This window comes from Excalfactoria chinensis, chromosome 4 (assembly GCF_039878825.1).
Source record: "Excalfactoria chinensis isolate bCotChi1 chromosome 4, bCotChi1.hap2, whole genome shotgun sequence".
NCBI lineage: Eukaryota > Metazoa > Chordata > Aves > Galliformes > Phasianidae > Excalfactoria > Excalfactoria chinensis.
This window is the reverse complement of record NC_092828.1, coordinates 49,181,288-49,197,840: the sequence shown is the minus strand read 5'-3', so window position 1 is coordinate 49,197,840 and position 16,553 is coordinate 49,181,288. Positions and strand designations below refer to the sequence as shown.

The following is a 16,553-nucleotide window of genomic DNA, read 5'->3' as shown; positions in this document are numbered from 1 at the left end:
TGGCCATACTAACTGGAGGAGATGCAATTAGATATTGAAGTTTGGTACGTATCTTCATTATTCCAAAATATGCGTGCTTCATTAAGTTCACCCAGTAATCACTAATAAAAACAGTACGCTCCAACACTTCAAGGACTTTAACTGTATCTTGAAGTAATCTGACTGTCTTATTTAAAGTGCAAAGGAATATTCATTACTTGGACATTTTTAGACAAAACTGAATGAAGACACCATTTAAAAAGTAATTTAACATTAAAACACACTGAAGTTATACTGATCAAATACGTGGTCATGCAAAGATTCAGTATTTAATCTACTGCAATTTTGACTCATCTTCCTGGTTAATTTGTGAGAAAGTAAGATTTGATGCTGCAGTTGCCCAGACTCCAAACACCGTGCATTTTTAATAGCTAGACGTGGTACACCGATTACTGCCAGAGTGCCTTTTAGTTCCAACATATGAGAGACAAAACACAACAGTGTGACTGTGGTGATACCAAGAGGTCCACACAGGACAATCTGGTTTCAGATAAAAGAAAACTGTGAGCAAGTGCCATTTATATAAATCTAGAAAACCATCTGACACAATGTTATATACACGATGACTTTCAGCCAAAAGCATGAAAGTTCAATGCTGAAGAAACACAATAGCTTTATCGCTCTTAATCAATTGCATTGACTATATAACAAAGCTTTACAATCCATAATGATGATAGAAAAGATTACTATTGTTTCCAGCAAGAATGGCGGCTACTATTATCTAAAGAATATACATCTGGATTGTGGAAAACGACTGTGCAGTCTCTCATCTTTAAAATTTTAAAACTATTCAAGCTGCTACTTTGTACTTATAAGCTAATAATTCTCTTCATGGTTTTCTAATTGACCATGCCACAGTATTCTAAATGAATTAATTATTAAGTCACAAAGCAAGTGTCATTATAGGCACAATTTTCAGCTATGGGAAAGTACTAGTTCTTCCTTTATCGTCTTGGTTTTTAGTATTAAATAAAAGAGGAGCCTTGAGTGTGAGATAACTTTCTAGATTTATATTTCTCTTACATTACATAACAAAAAGCTTTAAGGTTTCTGAATAGCTGACATGCAATTTATTTATTCAAATAATGTAAATCTTCCCTCAGTATTATGCAGCTCTATTCCTCTGGTGTACCAGAATACAAGATACTGTAACCTGGAGTGTTCTGCTTTCTGATGCCTACTCTTCAGTGCCATGGCAATGCATCAAAACAGCACTGCAGCCTTTTTTGAAAGACATTTCACATTCATCAGTGGGGCAGTTCCTGATTTCCTCTCTCCCTAGGCTATTAAAAAAATAACCTCACAGCGAAAACAAGCATTTAAATTATTCTTAGTCAAGGCTGTGAGGGGCTCTGGGCAGACTGGTCTAGTGTCTGGCAGCCCTGCCCGTGGCAGGGGGTTGGAGCTTGACGATCTTTAATGTCCCTTCCATCCCAAGCCATTCTATGATTCTAAGTCCCAGGGAAAAAGAGATAATTAAACCTACAAAATCTGAAGTGGAACTCTGCAGCATTATACCTGAAGAACCATCAGCTGCGTAGTAAACTGAGACGATGACTCCAAAGAAGGATTGAAATGGAAGCCTTTCACTGGAACACCAATTCACTCTATTTCCACAATCCTGAAACTGATACTGTAACTTTTCATTTCATTTCTTAACTTACATAGCTTAGCATTAAGTGTATATACTACTGTTCAAAAGCACTGCTGGATCCTGAAAAGTCCGCTTTGCTTTTAGGAGACACACTTTGCAGTAATGCCTACAGCGCATCCACGAGAGCGTCCACTAGATGTCACTGCGAGCACAATGTTAGCATGGGAGAGAGAGAAAGCGCCCGACTCAAGACTGTAATTTAACAAAGCGAGTAACCCCATTACCTTCTCTTTGCCTCTTCATATTGAAGACTTAGTCTGACCTTCTCTGCTAAATTGGATCTACTTCTTGTTCCAACCTATTGAAAAAAATATTAGCCTTATCACTGTGTAAAACTGTAAAACAAATGAACAATACAAAACAAATGCCCAGGCTAGAAAAACTACTACTTAAAAAATGAAACCACGCCCACCTTTGGCCATACACTTACTATTATATGCACAGTTAGCAACATACTCAGTGCTGTTTTCTTCTCATACGGTTCATCTGCTTTTAATTACTGCCCTACCATGTTCCAGCAGAGTAAATTGAGCGCATTTTCAAAGAGGTCTTGCACTGACTGAAACCCAACATTCCGATCCACTTTGAACCCTCACTGAACTCAAAATTCAGGGTTAAATAGATTACAGTCCGTAGGCAAGCTTAGCCCTCTGTTTGGAAAACCCAATACAGCACACAGAGGCATAAAGAAGGTGCCAAAGTTAAGCACAACGTTCTGTCACTGTAAATATACTGCCAGTGAATCAGAGAAATTACTAATGACTCACTGAAGAGATGGTTCCCTTCTGTTTTTTCAGCTGTGGAAATGGAACTGCACAGTTAAATTTTGAGATCTTGTTTCTGAAAATGAAAGACATTTTCAGATCAAAGTAAGCCTGTAAGGTACAACATCCACATAGATGGATCCAAAAAATACTATTTACTTACATTCTTCTTCACTGTACTGGAACTACTTGATTAAATCAGATTGGCATAAATGCTTCGTGCCAAATACGAGAAGTTCATCTGAATCCTGATTTAAATTTGAAGTGGAAAATCAGATGACTGATTCTAAGCAACTTCCTCTTAAATGTGCATATATATGTAACACCTATCAGCAACAGTAAACAGCTATTTGTAACAGCCAATTTCATTAACCGCAGTATTGTGATTCAATTTCTCTTCACGTTTGACAAAATGAAAATGCTCACCTCACCAGAAATGTCAGTCTGAGACCCTGTATCCAGAGTTTGTCTAGAATAACACAGCTGGGAATTCACAGAGCTGGAGCTCAGGTCTGGTTCCGATGTCCCAATATTCTGGTTAAGACTGAATTTCTCCTTCAGCTTTGCAAGACTCTGTCCAGGAAACAAAGAACAAGATGGTGTTAAACTGTCTTTGTACTCTTGCGCAAACTCTCTAGGGAAGCTGTTTTAGCACCAGATGATCTCCAGAGGTCCCCTCCAACCCCTGCCATTCTGTGAATCTGTGATACTTTACAGTGTTTATACTGGGTTCTATTCAAAAGATACTTATCTAAAAGACCCCAGTATATGTATGCATATTTTCACTCACATTAGATAATCCGTCCTTTTAACCAAGCAGTTCTGAAGTGACACTGAGTACAATCACACCATTCCGGTTCTTGTTGCCTCTCTCACTGTCTCTCACTCTCTCTCTCCTTTACAAACCAATCAGATATTTGGTTGATGCACAATAAATAAATAATCTACTTTCAGAAACAAATGCAGAGCAATTTGGAGAAGTCGCGCCCATTTAGAAAATGGCTACACGTCTCAAAGCATGCATCTCAAGTTTTGCCCACGTTATATTTTAAATGGTGTTTTAGAGGTAATATGCACCTTACCAACAAGTTCAGATACCTCTGTTCTGACTGCCATACAGGGACTTTTTGAATTAGGAAAGTCACAGCCTTCACTTTCAGCATCTCAAAAGAGTCTGACACTAGTTCAGCACATGGTTTTGCAAATCCCTTATGAAGTACAAAATGTGCAGTATTTAGCATCACTGAAGTTCCTCCTGATGAAACAAATCCACACAAAACTTATGCCAACCCTCAAAAGTACCTTCATTAAATCTTGTTTTTCTCTCTCCCCTGAACTTATCGCCTTTCTGATGGATTTCAGTTCACTCAGGATGGCTTTGGCCTCACACAGTTCATACCCGCTCTGGCCTCCAGACATTTTTTGGTCAATTCTGTGGAAAGAAGAGCATATTAATACTGCATGCTGCAAATAATATTAACATCTCTGCTGTTCTGTTTCACGTGAGCTTAGTTAGAGAACAGAAGGGCAAGGTAACTGATAATATCTCCTTTAGTGGACATGCAAAGAGAAAAAGGACACTGAAACCTGCATTAAAATACTTTGTGTGGCAAAAATGTCAAGCCATCCAACACACACACAGCGGATGGGTTTTGCTGGAGCAGGAAATTTTAAGAAAAAGAAAAAAAGAGTACACTGGCATTAAAAGCACTGATTCAGTCTTAGAGACATGTGGTGCACAAAGCATTACCTGAAGTAATACTCCTACACATGCTACCAGGAGTACAACGTACTGCTGTCAATACAATCAAAAATCCAATGCCCACCCTAATCTTCTGCAACACAGAATCAACTCTAGGGATGACTTTTATACTGTTAGCTACTTGCAATACTTATAGAAGCAGAATATATTATGGGCAGTATTCCACTAACCAGACCCACAACATGGCATCCAGACAAGCAAGCTTGTAGGTACTGACTGTTCTTGCAGAGAAGATATGTAATCATATTCTCCCCTCAGCTTCCATCTCGTTTACCCTAATCCTAAGCACTAACCACCTAGAGCAGCTGCTGTGCTCACCCAGTCACCAGGCTCTTTACTCACTGAATCTATGGATAATAATACCATATGTCACACACTGGATAATTACTGAACTATTGGAATATCGGTAATTAAAATAAAATAAAATAAAATAAAATAAAATAAAATAAAATAAAATAAAATAAAATAAAATAAAATAAAATAAAATAAAATAAAATAAAATAAAATAAAATAAAATAAAATAAAATAAAATAGTGACTTAAAAATAAAGTTAGAGATGTATTTCTTCACTTTGGTTTTTACGTATTGGCTTCAAAGAATCAAGCTTGTAAAACTGCAGGTTGGAGAAATGCATTAACTGAATAGTTTATAGCACCATACAAATGGCTGCAGCTGTGTTTCACAAAATTAAAAACAACAGGCATCTTCACCATCTACTAGAGAATACATTCCTTTATCGTACAATTGGTTTTCTGTTTTTATCATCAGCCATCATCCTTCTACAAGACATTAACCTTGTGAGCGAGGAATGAACAATTGAGTGCCAACATAAAACACCTGAAACAGAGTATTCTATTTTTCTTTTAATTCTGTGCACAAATATATCAAGATTCTAAAGCAGTCATTAAAGATATGAGAGTATCTTTTTTTCTTTCCCCACATTTCAGTTTTTCTGCAAAAGAGAACCGAATTTGAGTAAAAAACATGACTCTGCACTCAGATTCCTACTCAAGGATGTATTTGTTTCAACTCGAAAGTTCCCCAAACTCTTTCATAAGTATGCACACACCTACTCTCCAATTTCTGGTAACCTACACCAAGTTGCCAAGGTCAGACAGATACAGGATATGCCAACAATCGCAGTCATGAATGAACGCTCGGGTAATAAATACACCACATGCTGCCTACTAACGCGCCGTGCCATATTCAAAGTGCAACTGCTTTATTCTATATATAATTAAGATGGACAAGAAGGATCTCTGACATATACGATATTCCTTCTCCCTGTTTTAAATTAATGGGATTAGTACTGTTCAAAAGCGGCTGACTGAATTTTTTAAAACAAACGCCCATTGTGTTTCTGTGGAATGCTGTTGACAGTTTCTGAAACATGCTTTGGATTCCTATCAAAATGGCCTGTGAGCAAGCTGCTTTAAAACAATACTTCATTGTTGAATTAATATAATAAAACCAGCATGATTGGCTAACCTTTAATCTTGGGACAGCACTGTGAGTTTTTATTACCTTCAGCTTTAGAATCAATATGTCTTTCTCTTCTAAACTTTGCTTTGAAATCCAATTCATGTTTAAATAAATTCAATCAGTTACCTTTTTCTCCCCTCACTCCACTCTAGTCTTTATGTATTTAAATAACAAAAAAAAATCTCACATTTCTGCCTTAGTCAAAATGAAAGAAGACGGTGACTTCACCGGCATCCTCCTAAGGTGCTGAAAGGCTTCAGTTCCCAATCTACTTAACGTTCTTGTATTTAAAAACAACAAGAAAAGGTTTTCATTTGGTCTAGGATAAAACACTGAGACAGAGGAGGTTTAGACTGGACATTAGGGGGAAGTTCTTCACACAGAGGGTGGCAATGCACTGGAACAGGTTGCCCAAGGAGGCTGTGGATGCCCCATCCCTGGAGGCATTCAAGGCCAGGCTGGATGTGGCTCTGGGCAGCCTGGTCTGGTGGGTGGCAACACTGCACATAGGAGGGGGGTTGAAACCCTGAAATCATGTGATCATTGTGGTCCTTTTCAACTCAGGCCAGTCTATGATTCCATGATTTTCATTCACCATTTTCCTGGACTACAATTTCTTTCTCCCCATTCAAATAAATAAATAAATAGATAGATAAATAGATAAATAAATATCCTACTGTATAAAACTGATTTATTACTATTCTAGGACCCAACTAAGTCAGGAGCAGCACAGACTGCTCAGACTGAAAATAAACAAATAAGTACATAAATAATTGGGTTTCTAGTAATCCAACCTGGATACCCAAAATGCTCCCCTGGCTCAGCCCTTTGCAGCCCAGGCATCACAGCAGCTGGAACAAAGAACGTCAGGTCTCCAACCCTGAAATTGTGACTCATTTCAAACCCAGAACAGTTCTGCCATCATTTATACCTCTGAGATCAGCATCCTCCTCTTTCTCTTTGAGTTCAGATGTGGGGAAGAAAGAAAGATGGACCTAATTACTTCCTTCAGTTTTTAGCGTGTTTTATTCGTTTGCTTGTTTTGTTAAATGGGACGCGCAAAGCAGCTAAATTCCTCCTAGGAACCCTTAACTGCTGACTTTCCTTCTGCCTCTTTGCAACCTACCTCTTTTGTGAAAAAAGTAGGAGGAACAGATTTCTCATGTTAACACTTGCATAATAGGTTTGCTATTTCTACAGATTTCCTATTCCTTAACCGCAACAGAAAGAGTTGCAGACTCTCACGTTTCCCATAGTAATCTCACATAAGATGTATTCACTTCTAAGACAGAAAAAAAAGGTTCACACAATCGAATGAAGTCAACTTCAACTGTTTTTTTTTATTACTCACTGTTGCAGTGTTTCAAAGCCCTGCTCCTTGTACAGCAGCTCCTGCTTCATCTGAGAGAGTTCCCTCTTCAGCTTCTTAACCTTGTGTTAAATCAAAGCAAGACTTAGAAAATTCCTCTTGTTAAACGGCATAACACGCGGCTTTGAACAATTAGCATACCCGCTACTTCGGGTGAGGAAAATAAAGAAAGAGGAAATTGCTCTACTGACACACATTAAAAACAAAAAGATCTGTTCTCTTTCTTTACGTCTATGGGCAACATGCTTTAGTATTAAAGGGACACAAGCAGATTAAATCACATTCCTTATTTGTATTGATACCACACTGTGTTATTAAACCTGAGAGAACTTTAGCAAGTAATTTACCTCTCCTTGTTAAGCATGCATTCCAACTGTCCTACAGGGACATTCCTGCTTATTTTAGAGCTTACTGTATTTTCATACTCTCATTCCAGGAAGCTCTCAAGTAATTTACACTGTAAAAACAAAAAGTGTGGACTCTGCTTCTTTCTATGAATTATCCTTTCTCATAAAGCTTTTCAGGCACGGGATCCCAAAATACGTAACTCACATTCACTTAACTCAAAGACAACAATAGCTAAATACGTTTGGATCACAAAGATAGGCATCTACTTAATAGAACTGTCTTTGGGAAACCATTCCCTCCTTTCCCTCAATTTGCATGCTCACGTGCTTTTTAACATTAATATTAATATTCCATATAAAATGCTTATGAATTAAGATGAAATTAAATGGAGGGCTGGTAATTTGTTTGTTGTTTTTGTTCTTTTTAACGTGACAATTTCCAAACATACTAACAGTTTCCGGACTCAATGAGCAGTGCACTTTTAGCACAAACTAAAATTAACCCGCAGCACAAACAGAAAAAGAAAAGCGTACATGAAGTGTGGAATCCCAAATGTTGGTATTTACACACCAACATCTGCCTGATTCGCACTCCATGTAATAGCCAGATGTTTCTTTCCCTCGCTTTCCAATCAGTAAGGTGAGAAAAGGAAAAGCCTGCAAGAAGTCTCCTGCTCTCACTACCACTTAGAAATGCTTGATTTTTTATGTAGGCATTCAGACACTCAACTCCATCTTGAAAAAATGAGTATATTAAAATAAGGAATTTTTACCACTTCAGCTGAAAATGATTTCAAAATTAGGGTTCCAAATCCTTTTGCAGCCACCCCTTCTTAGTTTGCCTACTTCGTGCTATTATTTAAACCAAGAAGTGTGATACACAGCGTGCCAGGAAACCAGAAGTAGGAAGCATCAGCAGCTGCTGGAGCTTTCCATGAGACTTTAAATGCTTCATATGTGTTTCTACATATAGATCTGTGATTTATACTTAAGCATTCAAGTTTGTAACTTCTGGCCAATGACTTTTCTTTGACAGAAACAAAATGTTGCTTGCAAGCTCCATTTTTTCCAAAGCAAATCTGTTAACCAGATAATTAGGGTTAGGTTCAGGCTTTCAGAAACTACAACCACTAGCTGCTATACTTGACAGAAAACTGTTTTTATTTTGACTATACAGATTATTTATCAGGATACATTGGCAATGTCCCTAACAACACATTCAGCTCTTCTGAACTACTTTTTCCCTGACCAGCGTGACACTTTCCTACAGTTAAGAAGAACAGAGAACTAAATGAGAATTTTTCAACTCTGGGAATAATCTCTCTCACGTATTACAAACAAGGCTGTAGAAAGCAAACAGATATCACTGCTGGGTTTCAGGTAAAGTAACGTGAAATATGAAAAGGCCTTAACTTTGCTGAGAAATGAAGAATGACTACACTTTTCTTTAATCAGAAATGTGAATTGATTGTAATTGCGGATGGCGTACTCGCTTTCAACTCTGAGTGTTGGATCTCTCTGAAGCCCTTACATTTTCCTCAAGATCATCTTCTGAGTGTCCTCTGCTGTAATTCATCATCATTTTATTATCGGGAAATGTGAGTTAGGTATGTTACCACACAAGGATGTGACATACATGATAATAGAGACTCTGTGTTTACTGCACTGTAGGTCGCATTAAAATATCCTTGTGTTCCTTCCCTTCTCCTTCAAAACTTTTATAATCCCACCTTTCACAGCTCTTCACCTGTACTGTCCTTCACCCACATGCTACCGCATCTGCACACCTTATTAAGCCACCTAACAGACCTCTTGCTTCCTCCATCTTCCCGCATGCTTCTATGCTAACCCCTTCTATCCCCAGTACTCAAGCACTAATAGAACATCAGAAAACACTCCTGTTATCTTATAAAGGTTCATCCCCTCCTTGTTGCATATGCATAAAGTAGTCTTTAATCATGTATCAAATTTTTGCCCCTGCTTATTTCATTCAACAGCTGGCATATTTCTGTCATATATACTCCATGACATATTGTGCAATAGGCAAGTCATGTATCCAAAAGGTTCCGTATGCATACATTAAGCACAGCTAACAAGAAAAAGACCAAAGGCTAGTTCAGAACTTCCTCGAATGCTGAGGTTTCCCCCCAGCCACCATTAACCTGATGATGCCAGTAAACCTCAGCAAGCGTGTGAGAGAGAGAGAAACGGGTTTAGTACATCTGACCTAATAGTTCACTAATCAATGTGCAAATTCTAACTAGTTGGCCTACAGCTTGCTAATGGCTAACTTTGTTTCCCATTAAGTCCATGCATGCATATACTGCAGAATGCCACAAGGCTGAATATTAGCAAAGCATCCTCAAACATTCAAATAAGGGTGAACTATGATATAATACAGTCATACCTCTCTTGCCATCTTCCTCGAAAACCACTTTCCAGCCCTAGCATCACAGGGCTCCACTTTTTCTTATCTCAATGACTCTCAAATCCAGAGGGTTTGGATGATAACACACTTTATGCTGATACAGATATTCTTGGGCTGCACCCTTCTAAACTCTGCAGACAAGATTCAGGTCACCTATTTTAGGCACATATGCAACTTGGACTTTGCAATGCCAATAATTCAGGCATTGAGAACCAGTAGCATGTTAGGCTCCTTGACTCCAACAAGCAATGAAGAGAAAAACACCCCAGAAACTGACTGGCTGTGATCAGCACATTTGCCTTTCCCCTGAGCAAATGGACAACATGTAGACCTGTAGCTAAGATGTAATTCAGCATTGATGCATTCAAAGCTAGGAGCGGATTAGATTTAAGTAATAGGAAAAAATAAGCATAGGAACGCATCTGAATTTTCTGCTCTGGTTCATAGGAGACTATATTTACATTTGGTCATGTTCATTGTTCTTCAGCAGTACCTTTAATTTCCCGAATGTACCAGTGATTCCTTTGCCAATGGGAAACCACATTGTACTTCTGCAGTGACTTTAGAAAGAAGCTCTAGCCTTGTGTTTTCATTCTTGTTCTCAGCCAGGGACCTTATTGCTGTAGATTCTACTCCTAAGCTTCCAAAATTTTTGCTCCAATAGTCTTGCTGCTGAAATAGGTTTTCTTGTTAATGACTTCCCCCTCTACTTAAAAAATAAGGGTCTACAGACTGAGATTTCTAAGAAAGAACAGGCTGTGCAAGCAGTCGGGAGGGCAGCAAATGGACAACAGTCTTACAGTGTATTTTATCTCTGATTTACACTGTTTCAAATGTTACTAAGCTACTACACAATTCCTTTTAAACAATACTTGTTTAGACTCCTAATCATTACATTAAGGTGAAGAAGGATGTTATTCTCCAGGGCTTCTGAGCGTCGCACTGTGCAGAAGCCAGGAGGGGGCAATGGAAGAGCTCAGTAATTGACATGTCTCTGCTCACGCAGAATTTGTATCCCAGTGCCGTTCAAGGACTACGCACAGAGGTTCTGTCCATTTAGCCTGCACAGTTTGATCAGATTTTTGTCATTACTAACTGCAGAAAGTTCCAGTTATCCACTGAACACATGAACATGTGCCACAGCTTAAATAAATGAACTGCCTATGTAGATTTCAAATGTGCCCCACAGTTTCCTCCTCATTCAAGATGAATCCACTAGAGACTGACCTGTGAGTGACAGTTCTTCACATGCAGTCTGTTAGTGACCATACCAGAAGAAGTTGATCACATGAAGACTTCTGCATGTTAGCGATTTCAGAAAGTGAATGAAAACTTCTACTCTCCATCTGAATGTTTTCATTTTGACACATTTTCACACCATCACTACAGGAATTTTGAGGCAGTTCATGTAGCTAACGGCACGTTTCTCACAGAAGAAAGATCGTGTACAGTCATCCAGATGCATCTTGTTTTGGTCTACTACCTTTTCATTTTCACCTAATGATTTTTTTTCTTTATAAGCAAAATGGTAAAAGTAAGAACAGGTAAGAGATTTATTTAAATCCACATCTGATTAGACTACCCATCAAAGCTTCACCAAAGTGCATTCTCTAGAATTAGCTGAATCAGCTTTAAAAATTTATTTAAGAATTCATTACAAGCTCTCAAATGGTATTTAATGAGAATATTAAGAGGTTTCGGTATCAGGGTGCAAGGTACCTCTGCTAGTTCAGCCTCTGCATTCTATAGTCAGAAACCCTGCATACAGAGTACAAATGAATATGAATTAAGAACTCTCACCCTTAATCTTGTAGTAGAGATTTCAGCCTTCAGAATGTCAGGGTCATACTTTGTGCTTGATGAAGAGCCTGAGAATACTTTAAAAATAATAATAATAATAATAATAATAAAACAACAGGACAAGTATTTAAATATATTAAAATCATTAATTAATCTTTTCCTTGGCATATCCACATTGATCTAAAGCTACAAAGTACAGAAAAACTGCAATACTTTACAAATCTATATCCTTTCATAGAGTAGTCAGCACTGCAGCTTGGCGATCATTAATGGGTATGATCTCACCTCGAGCACTATGTGCAGTTTTAGATGCCATAACATGAGAAGAACATAAAGCTGTCAGAAAGCTCCAAAGGAGGGATACAAAGGTGGTTAAGGGTCTGGAGGGCATCCGCCTCTAAGAGAGTGATGTGGCTAACAAAACAAATACAGGCTTCTGAAAGCTCTTCACCATGCTAATCCCTTGACCAGTACTATAACATGCATCTTTATTTCACCCCTAATTCACACATGGTATAAAACTATTGTGAGAAGCAGTAGCAAACTCCTTTTTCAGTCCACTGCAGGTACCTGTCAACACAGTAGGGTCATTTCAGTATGCAGCCAGGAAGTGCAGGAGAACCTATTTACTTTGAACCTAGATTTGGTAGAATTTTGTTCTGACAAACTGTGTGACAAAACAGAGTTCAGAGCAGACTGCTCTAAACCATGGCTCAAAGCAGTTCAATTGTATCAGACAGGAGAGAGTTCTTTCCAGCAGAATATCTTGGTATTAAAAAAAAACACAGAAAAAAAAAGGAAAAGGAAAAGGATGCTATCTCTAAAAAAGCCCGAGTAAAAGATGTTCATAGCAAACCTTGAAACCCATCCCAAAGCGAAACAGGATCCCCTGCAGGGCACAGATCAAAGAGGTTACATTGTATTTCCTACTGTACTTACAGCTTGTACGAGAGCTTGATTTTTCTTTGTAGGCATCATTCAACCGTACATACTCATCCAGTGCAAGTGCTAGCCTCTGTTCTTTCACCTGGTACAGCTCCTTCTGAGTGCTGAGAGCATCCTGGGCTACCATAAGATAATCTTTCAGCATTCTCTCTTGTTCTTGCCTCCATTGTTTCCTGGGATCTTCTATCTGTGTTGTTTCTTTATAGGAGGGAAAAGGAAGAATTTAAAGGTATTTCTACTGAAGTCTTCACAACTAAATTGTTACTTTGCTTAGAATCCACAGTTTTAGGAGTCTGAGCCATAGCCTGACTTCGGTTATTAAGCAACTGCTCAGTTTTATCAGGGCTTTTTTTTGCCACAACTGTGTGTGAGAGAAACAGTATTTAAGAGGTCACTTGCCAGATCAGAATTGGGTACAACATGTAACGCAGTATGTAGATGATTCCTACACTCCTAACACTGAGTTAAAACTGCCCTCAAACTTTTCACTCGTAGCTTTTGCATACAAGTTGCTGGAAATCACAGGATCAATAACGGGTCTCAGAACAACATTTAAAAATTGAATGCATTTCTGAGGGAAAAAAATGGAACACAAGGTTAGTTATTGCGTTTTTTCAAAACACTCCCCCTCACTTCGTTGATTTTTACAGCCACACGTTATTCATGCTTTACTGTGGTTATCTCTCTCCTTCTCTACAAAAGCAGCCTTTATGTTTATCTTTTCCACTGTAACTGAACTAACAGAACATTAATTCTTAACATCAGCTCTCCCACCTCCATTCCTACCACCATGAGCCATTCGATCCAAGATATAACACAGTTTTATTTACAGTCAGTAGCAGGGTATCCTCAGACAGCAACTCATTCCAGCTAAGACAGGTGCCTAAGATATATGGGACCAATTGCCTTTCTGAACAATCTCCTCCTTCCCACTGACTACCCAGGAAATAGAAGCGAGTAAGTGGGAACAGATTTTAGGTTAACCACGTTAATTCAAGTAGCCCCACAGAAAAAAAGCATGAGACATATTTTAGTAGTATATATTAGAGAAGGCATGTGATAAGAGTCAAGGCTGAATGTCCAGTCTTACCATTATCATATCCTGACTTAGTTCAGCACATTTTGAAGCTATGCAGCAAATACTCTTCCTTTAAAGGTGTACCAAAGAGAAAAGTGGATGTTGTTTTGAGATGTAGCCATGAAGCACTCAAAATCTGTCAGCTGTGCTCCACATGGCATTTCCTGTGTATTTTATATACTAAAAATCTACATAGATCTACTCAGAAAAATACTGAGGAGTAGTGCATTGAAGCACCAAGCATTTACTACAGATTGGCTTTTAGGGTTTTTTTGTTGTTGTTGTTGTTTGTTTTTTTGTTTTTTGGGGGGAGAAAAGAAGCAGAAGAAAAGGCCATTCTCTGGCTTAAGTTTTCTGGCACTTTAATTCTCGGAATTGTTTCACTGTGAGAACTAATGCAGGGGGGAAAAAAAGCAGGAACGTGTAGCTGAAGACATGGGGGGAAAAGAGCCAACCTGATTGCTCTAACCTGTATCTCAACTGCACTGCTGGGGAGAAGGCGCTCTCTCAACTACATATCTGAAAACAGATTTTGTGAGTGCAAAAGCTGATAAGGACAGCGTCTGCTTAATAACAATTCCCCACAATGGCTAACTGCTAGTTCTTCTAAAGCTCTTCTTGGTGCTAATATCACATAAACCAAAGACGTGGATGTAAATAGAAGCTTCCCACAAAACTAACTCTGTAAGATCTTGAACTGGCAGCATAACATAACCACTGCTGCTTTGACAAACACACAAGGAGCACCCCTGTGCTTGGGGGGACCGTTTCCACCACTTACAAACATGTCAAGCTTCTTTATTTCTTCTTGGGAAGGTACTTCTTAGACATACGCAGCAGAAGCACGCAGACTAGAAATCGTATCAAGCCAAGCGTGGTGCATAAAAGATTAAAGCAGAGCAGCTTTACGTACAGTTGTTTTTGCAATAACCCCAACAAGAACCATCTCCATAAGCACACAGCCGTGTTACAGCCACCTGCTCTTTTCCACAAGGATATGAGGAGCACAAAGAAGCAAATCAATACCTTTTCTCTCCTAAACAGTCAACACATGTCCCGGTCTGTGGCCACTTACTGCCATTGTGCTTTAACACACCTCCATGTTCGCAGTTATTTACACAAGATGAGAAGTGCCTGCTTCCAGAGGTGTCCTTTTTTGTGAGGCAGAACGCAGAGGCGAAGCAGGATTCTCATGGGTCAGTGATCAAATAGGATAAATGCCCTTACGTTGGGGTTTTTTTTTTAGGAAGAATGTAACAACGTGATTGTGTTTTAAGAGTGCAACCAGCAGCCACCAAATAATTGAACAAGACTGGGAGGTCTCATCTTCGAGCATGTTGTAGGTAATTGCCATGTAGGTTTTAAGTGAGGATTGCTCAACATGCAGCCCAAAGACCAAACGTAGCCTGCAGAGTCCTAAAATGTGGCCTACAGATGCCCTGTCCTTGCAACTGCAAGAGAAGGACAAAGCTGGTCAACAGCAGATGATTTTTTATTGCTGACAAATACAATCAAACATTTTCTTTTTGCCTCTCAAAGCAGCACATGCAAAACAACACTACGATAATACAACCTCATATCTTTTATTCAGATAGTCATTAACAAACCTAAGGTGACCCCACGTTTCATAGTGTCTCTTCAGCAAAGTAAGCTTTGGATGACTGTGTAGGTGCTGCGCCATGACTATCCCAGAACTAACACTCCCAACCAGCTTTCCCCAAGCAGAGGAGGCTTCCTCAACTATTTTTCACTCCACGTCTTCCCAAATATTGCAATGTGGAAAACCCCCACAATTAAATCGCTTGTTTGGCAAGTTGTTCACATACATAAACATGTACCTGTGCTCTGCACCAAACGCTTCTCCATTTGTCATTTTCAGTCATCTGAATATTAAATAGCATCTTTACTACGTAGATGGGAAAGAAGACTATACCACAATAACAACAACAACAAACACAGATGGAACTATGGGTAACAATTCTGGTATTGTAATACCACATTTTGAAAAGCACATCCATCTGAGCACGTGCATCTCGCAACAGCCTATGCTTTTTTGTTTTTAGAAGTTCTCCTTTCAAAATCAAATACTTAGACATGGGAGAGAGGGAACAGCTCACTGAATGTTCCGAATGTTTCCGATGGGAAACCCTTCATCTTTAAACCACAGAGTGAAATTCAAGCCACAAATAAGATCCTAACATTTTCCTTATTCTTCATCAGCTGTTAAATACAAACAAACTCTGGAGAGGCTCATTCCCTTTTTAGTACTGATAGATCTTTCCACCAGGTGACTACAACAGGATGCATACAACCTTACATAAAGTAGGTACAAATAATGGATGTAACAGATTGTGGGCTAAACAGATGGGGAGATGCTATTTCTTCTGGTCAGGTGAGGAGTAAACACTAATTATGAGACTAAGACAGAGCTCAGGAGTTGTAACTGTTCTGGAAAATGCTAACAGGACTTCCGCCATCAGCAGTGGATGAGAGACAAACCACCCCTGGGCATGACCTCTCCAACACCTTCAGCATCACCGGATAGCTAAATACAAGAGCTCAGCTGTTTCTTTCAGCCGCTGTACCTTCCGTGGCATAAACTGGGATGTGAACAAAAGGCATATCCTCAGAACGGGTCTTTAAACAACGAAGAACAGTACGTCAGGATCTGTCAGGAGCACTGACTAGAGATTTATTAAAAACAAACAAACAAACTTCATTTATAACAATCCCTCCTCAATCATAACATAATAAGCTCTAGTAAAAGAACAAACATTGCAGGGGATGAGAGGAAATTTAATATTCACGTTACACGTTCCTTGGTTTTATTATCATTCAGCAAAACTACTTATGAAGCAAAATTACTGAATTCTATTAAGAGATCT

The 16,553-nt window shown here is 38.8% G+C and overlaps 1 protein-coding gene across 1 annotated transcript in view; it reads right to left on the bottom strand.

Annotated features, from left to right (window-relative positions):
• Nucleotides 1-16,553, bottom strand: part of WWC2 (WW and C2 domain containing 2) — an 86,459-nt gene that overhangs the window by 35,037 nt on the left and 34,869 nt on the right. The window contains exons 3-8 of the mRNA XM_072334700.1: nt 12,585-12,788; nt 11,646-11,722; nt 7,053-7,132; nt 3,760-3,889; nt 2,884-3,030; nt 1,918-1,991 (exon numbers count right to left, since the gene is read on the bottom strand). Coding sequence (XP_072190801.1) covers nt 1,918-1,991; nt 2,884-3,030; nt 3,760-3,889; nt 7,053-7,132; nt 11,646-11,722; nt 12,585-12,788 — 712 coding nt within the window. The remainder of the gene's footprint in view (nt 1-1,917; nt 1,992-2,883; nt 3,031-3,759; nt 3,890-7,052; nt 7,133-11,645; nt 11,723-12,584; nt 12,789-16,553) is intronic.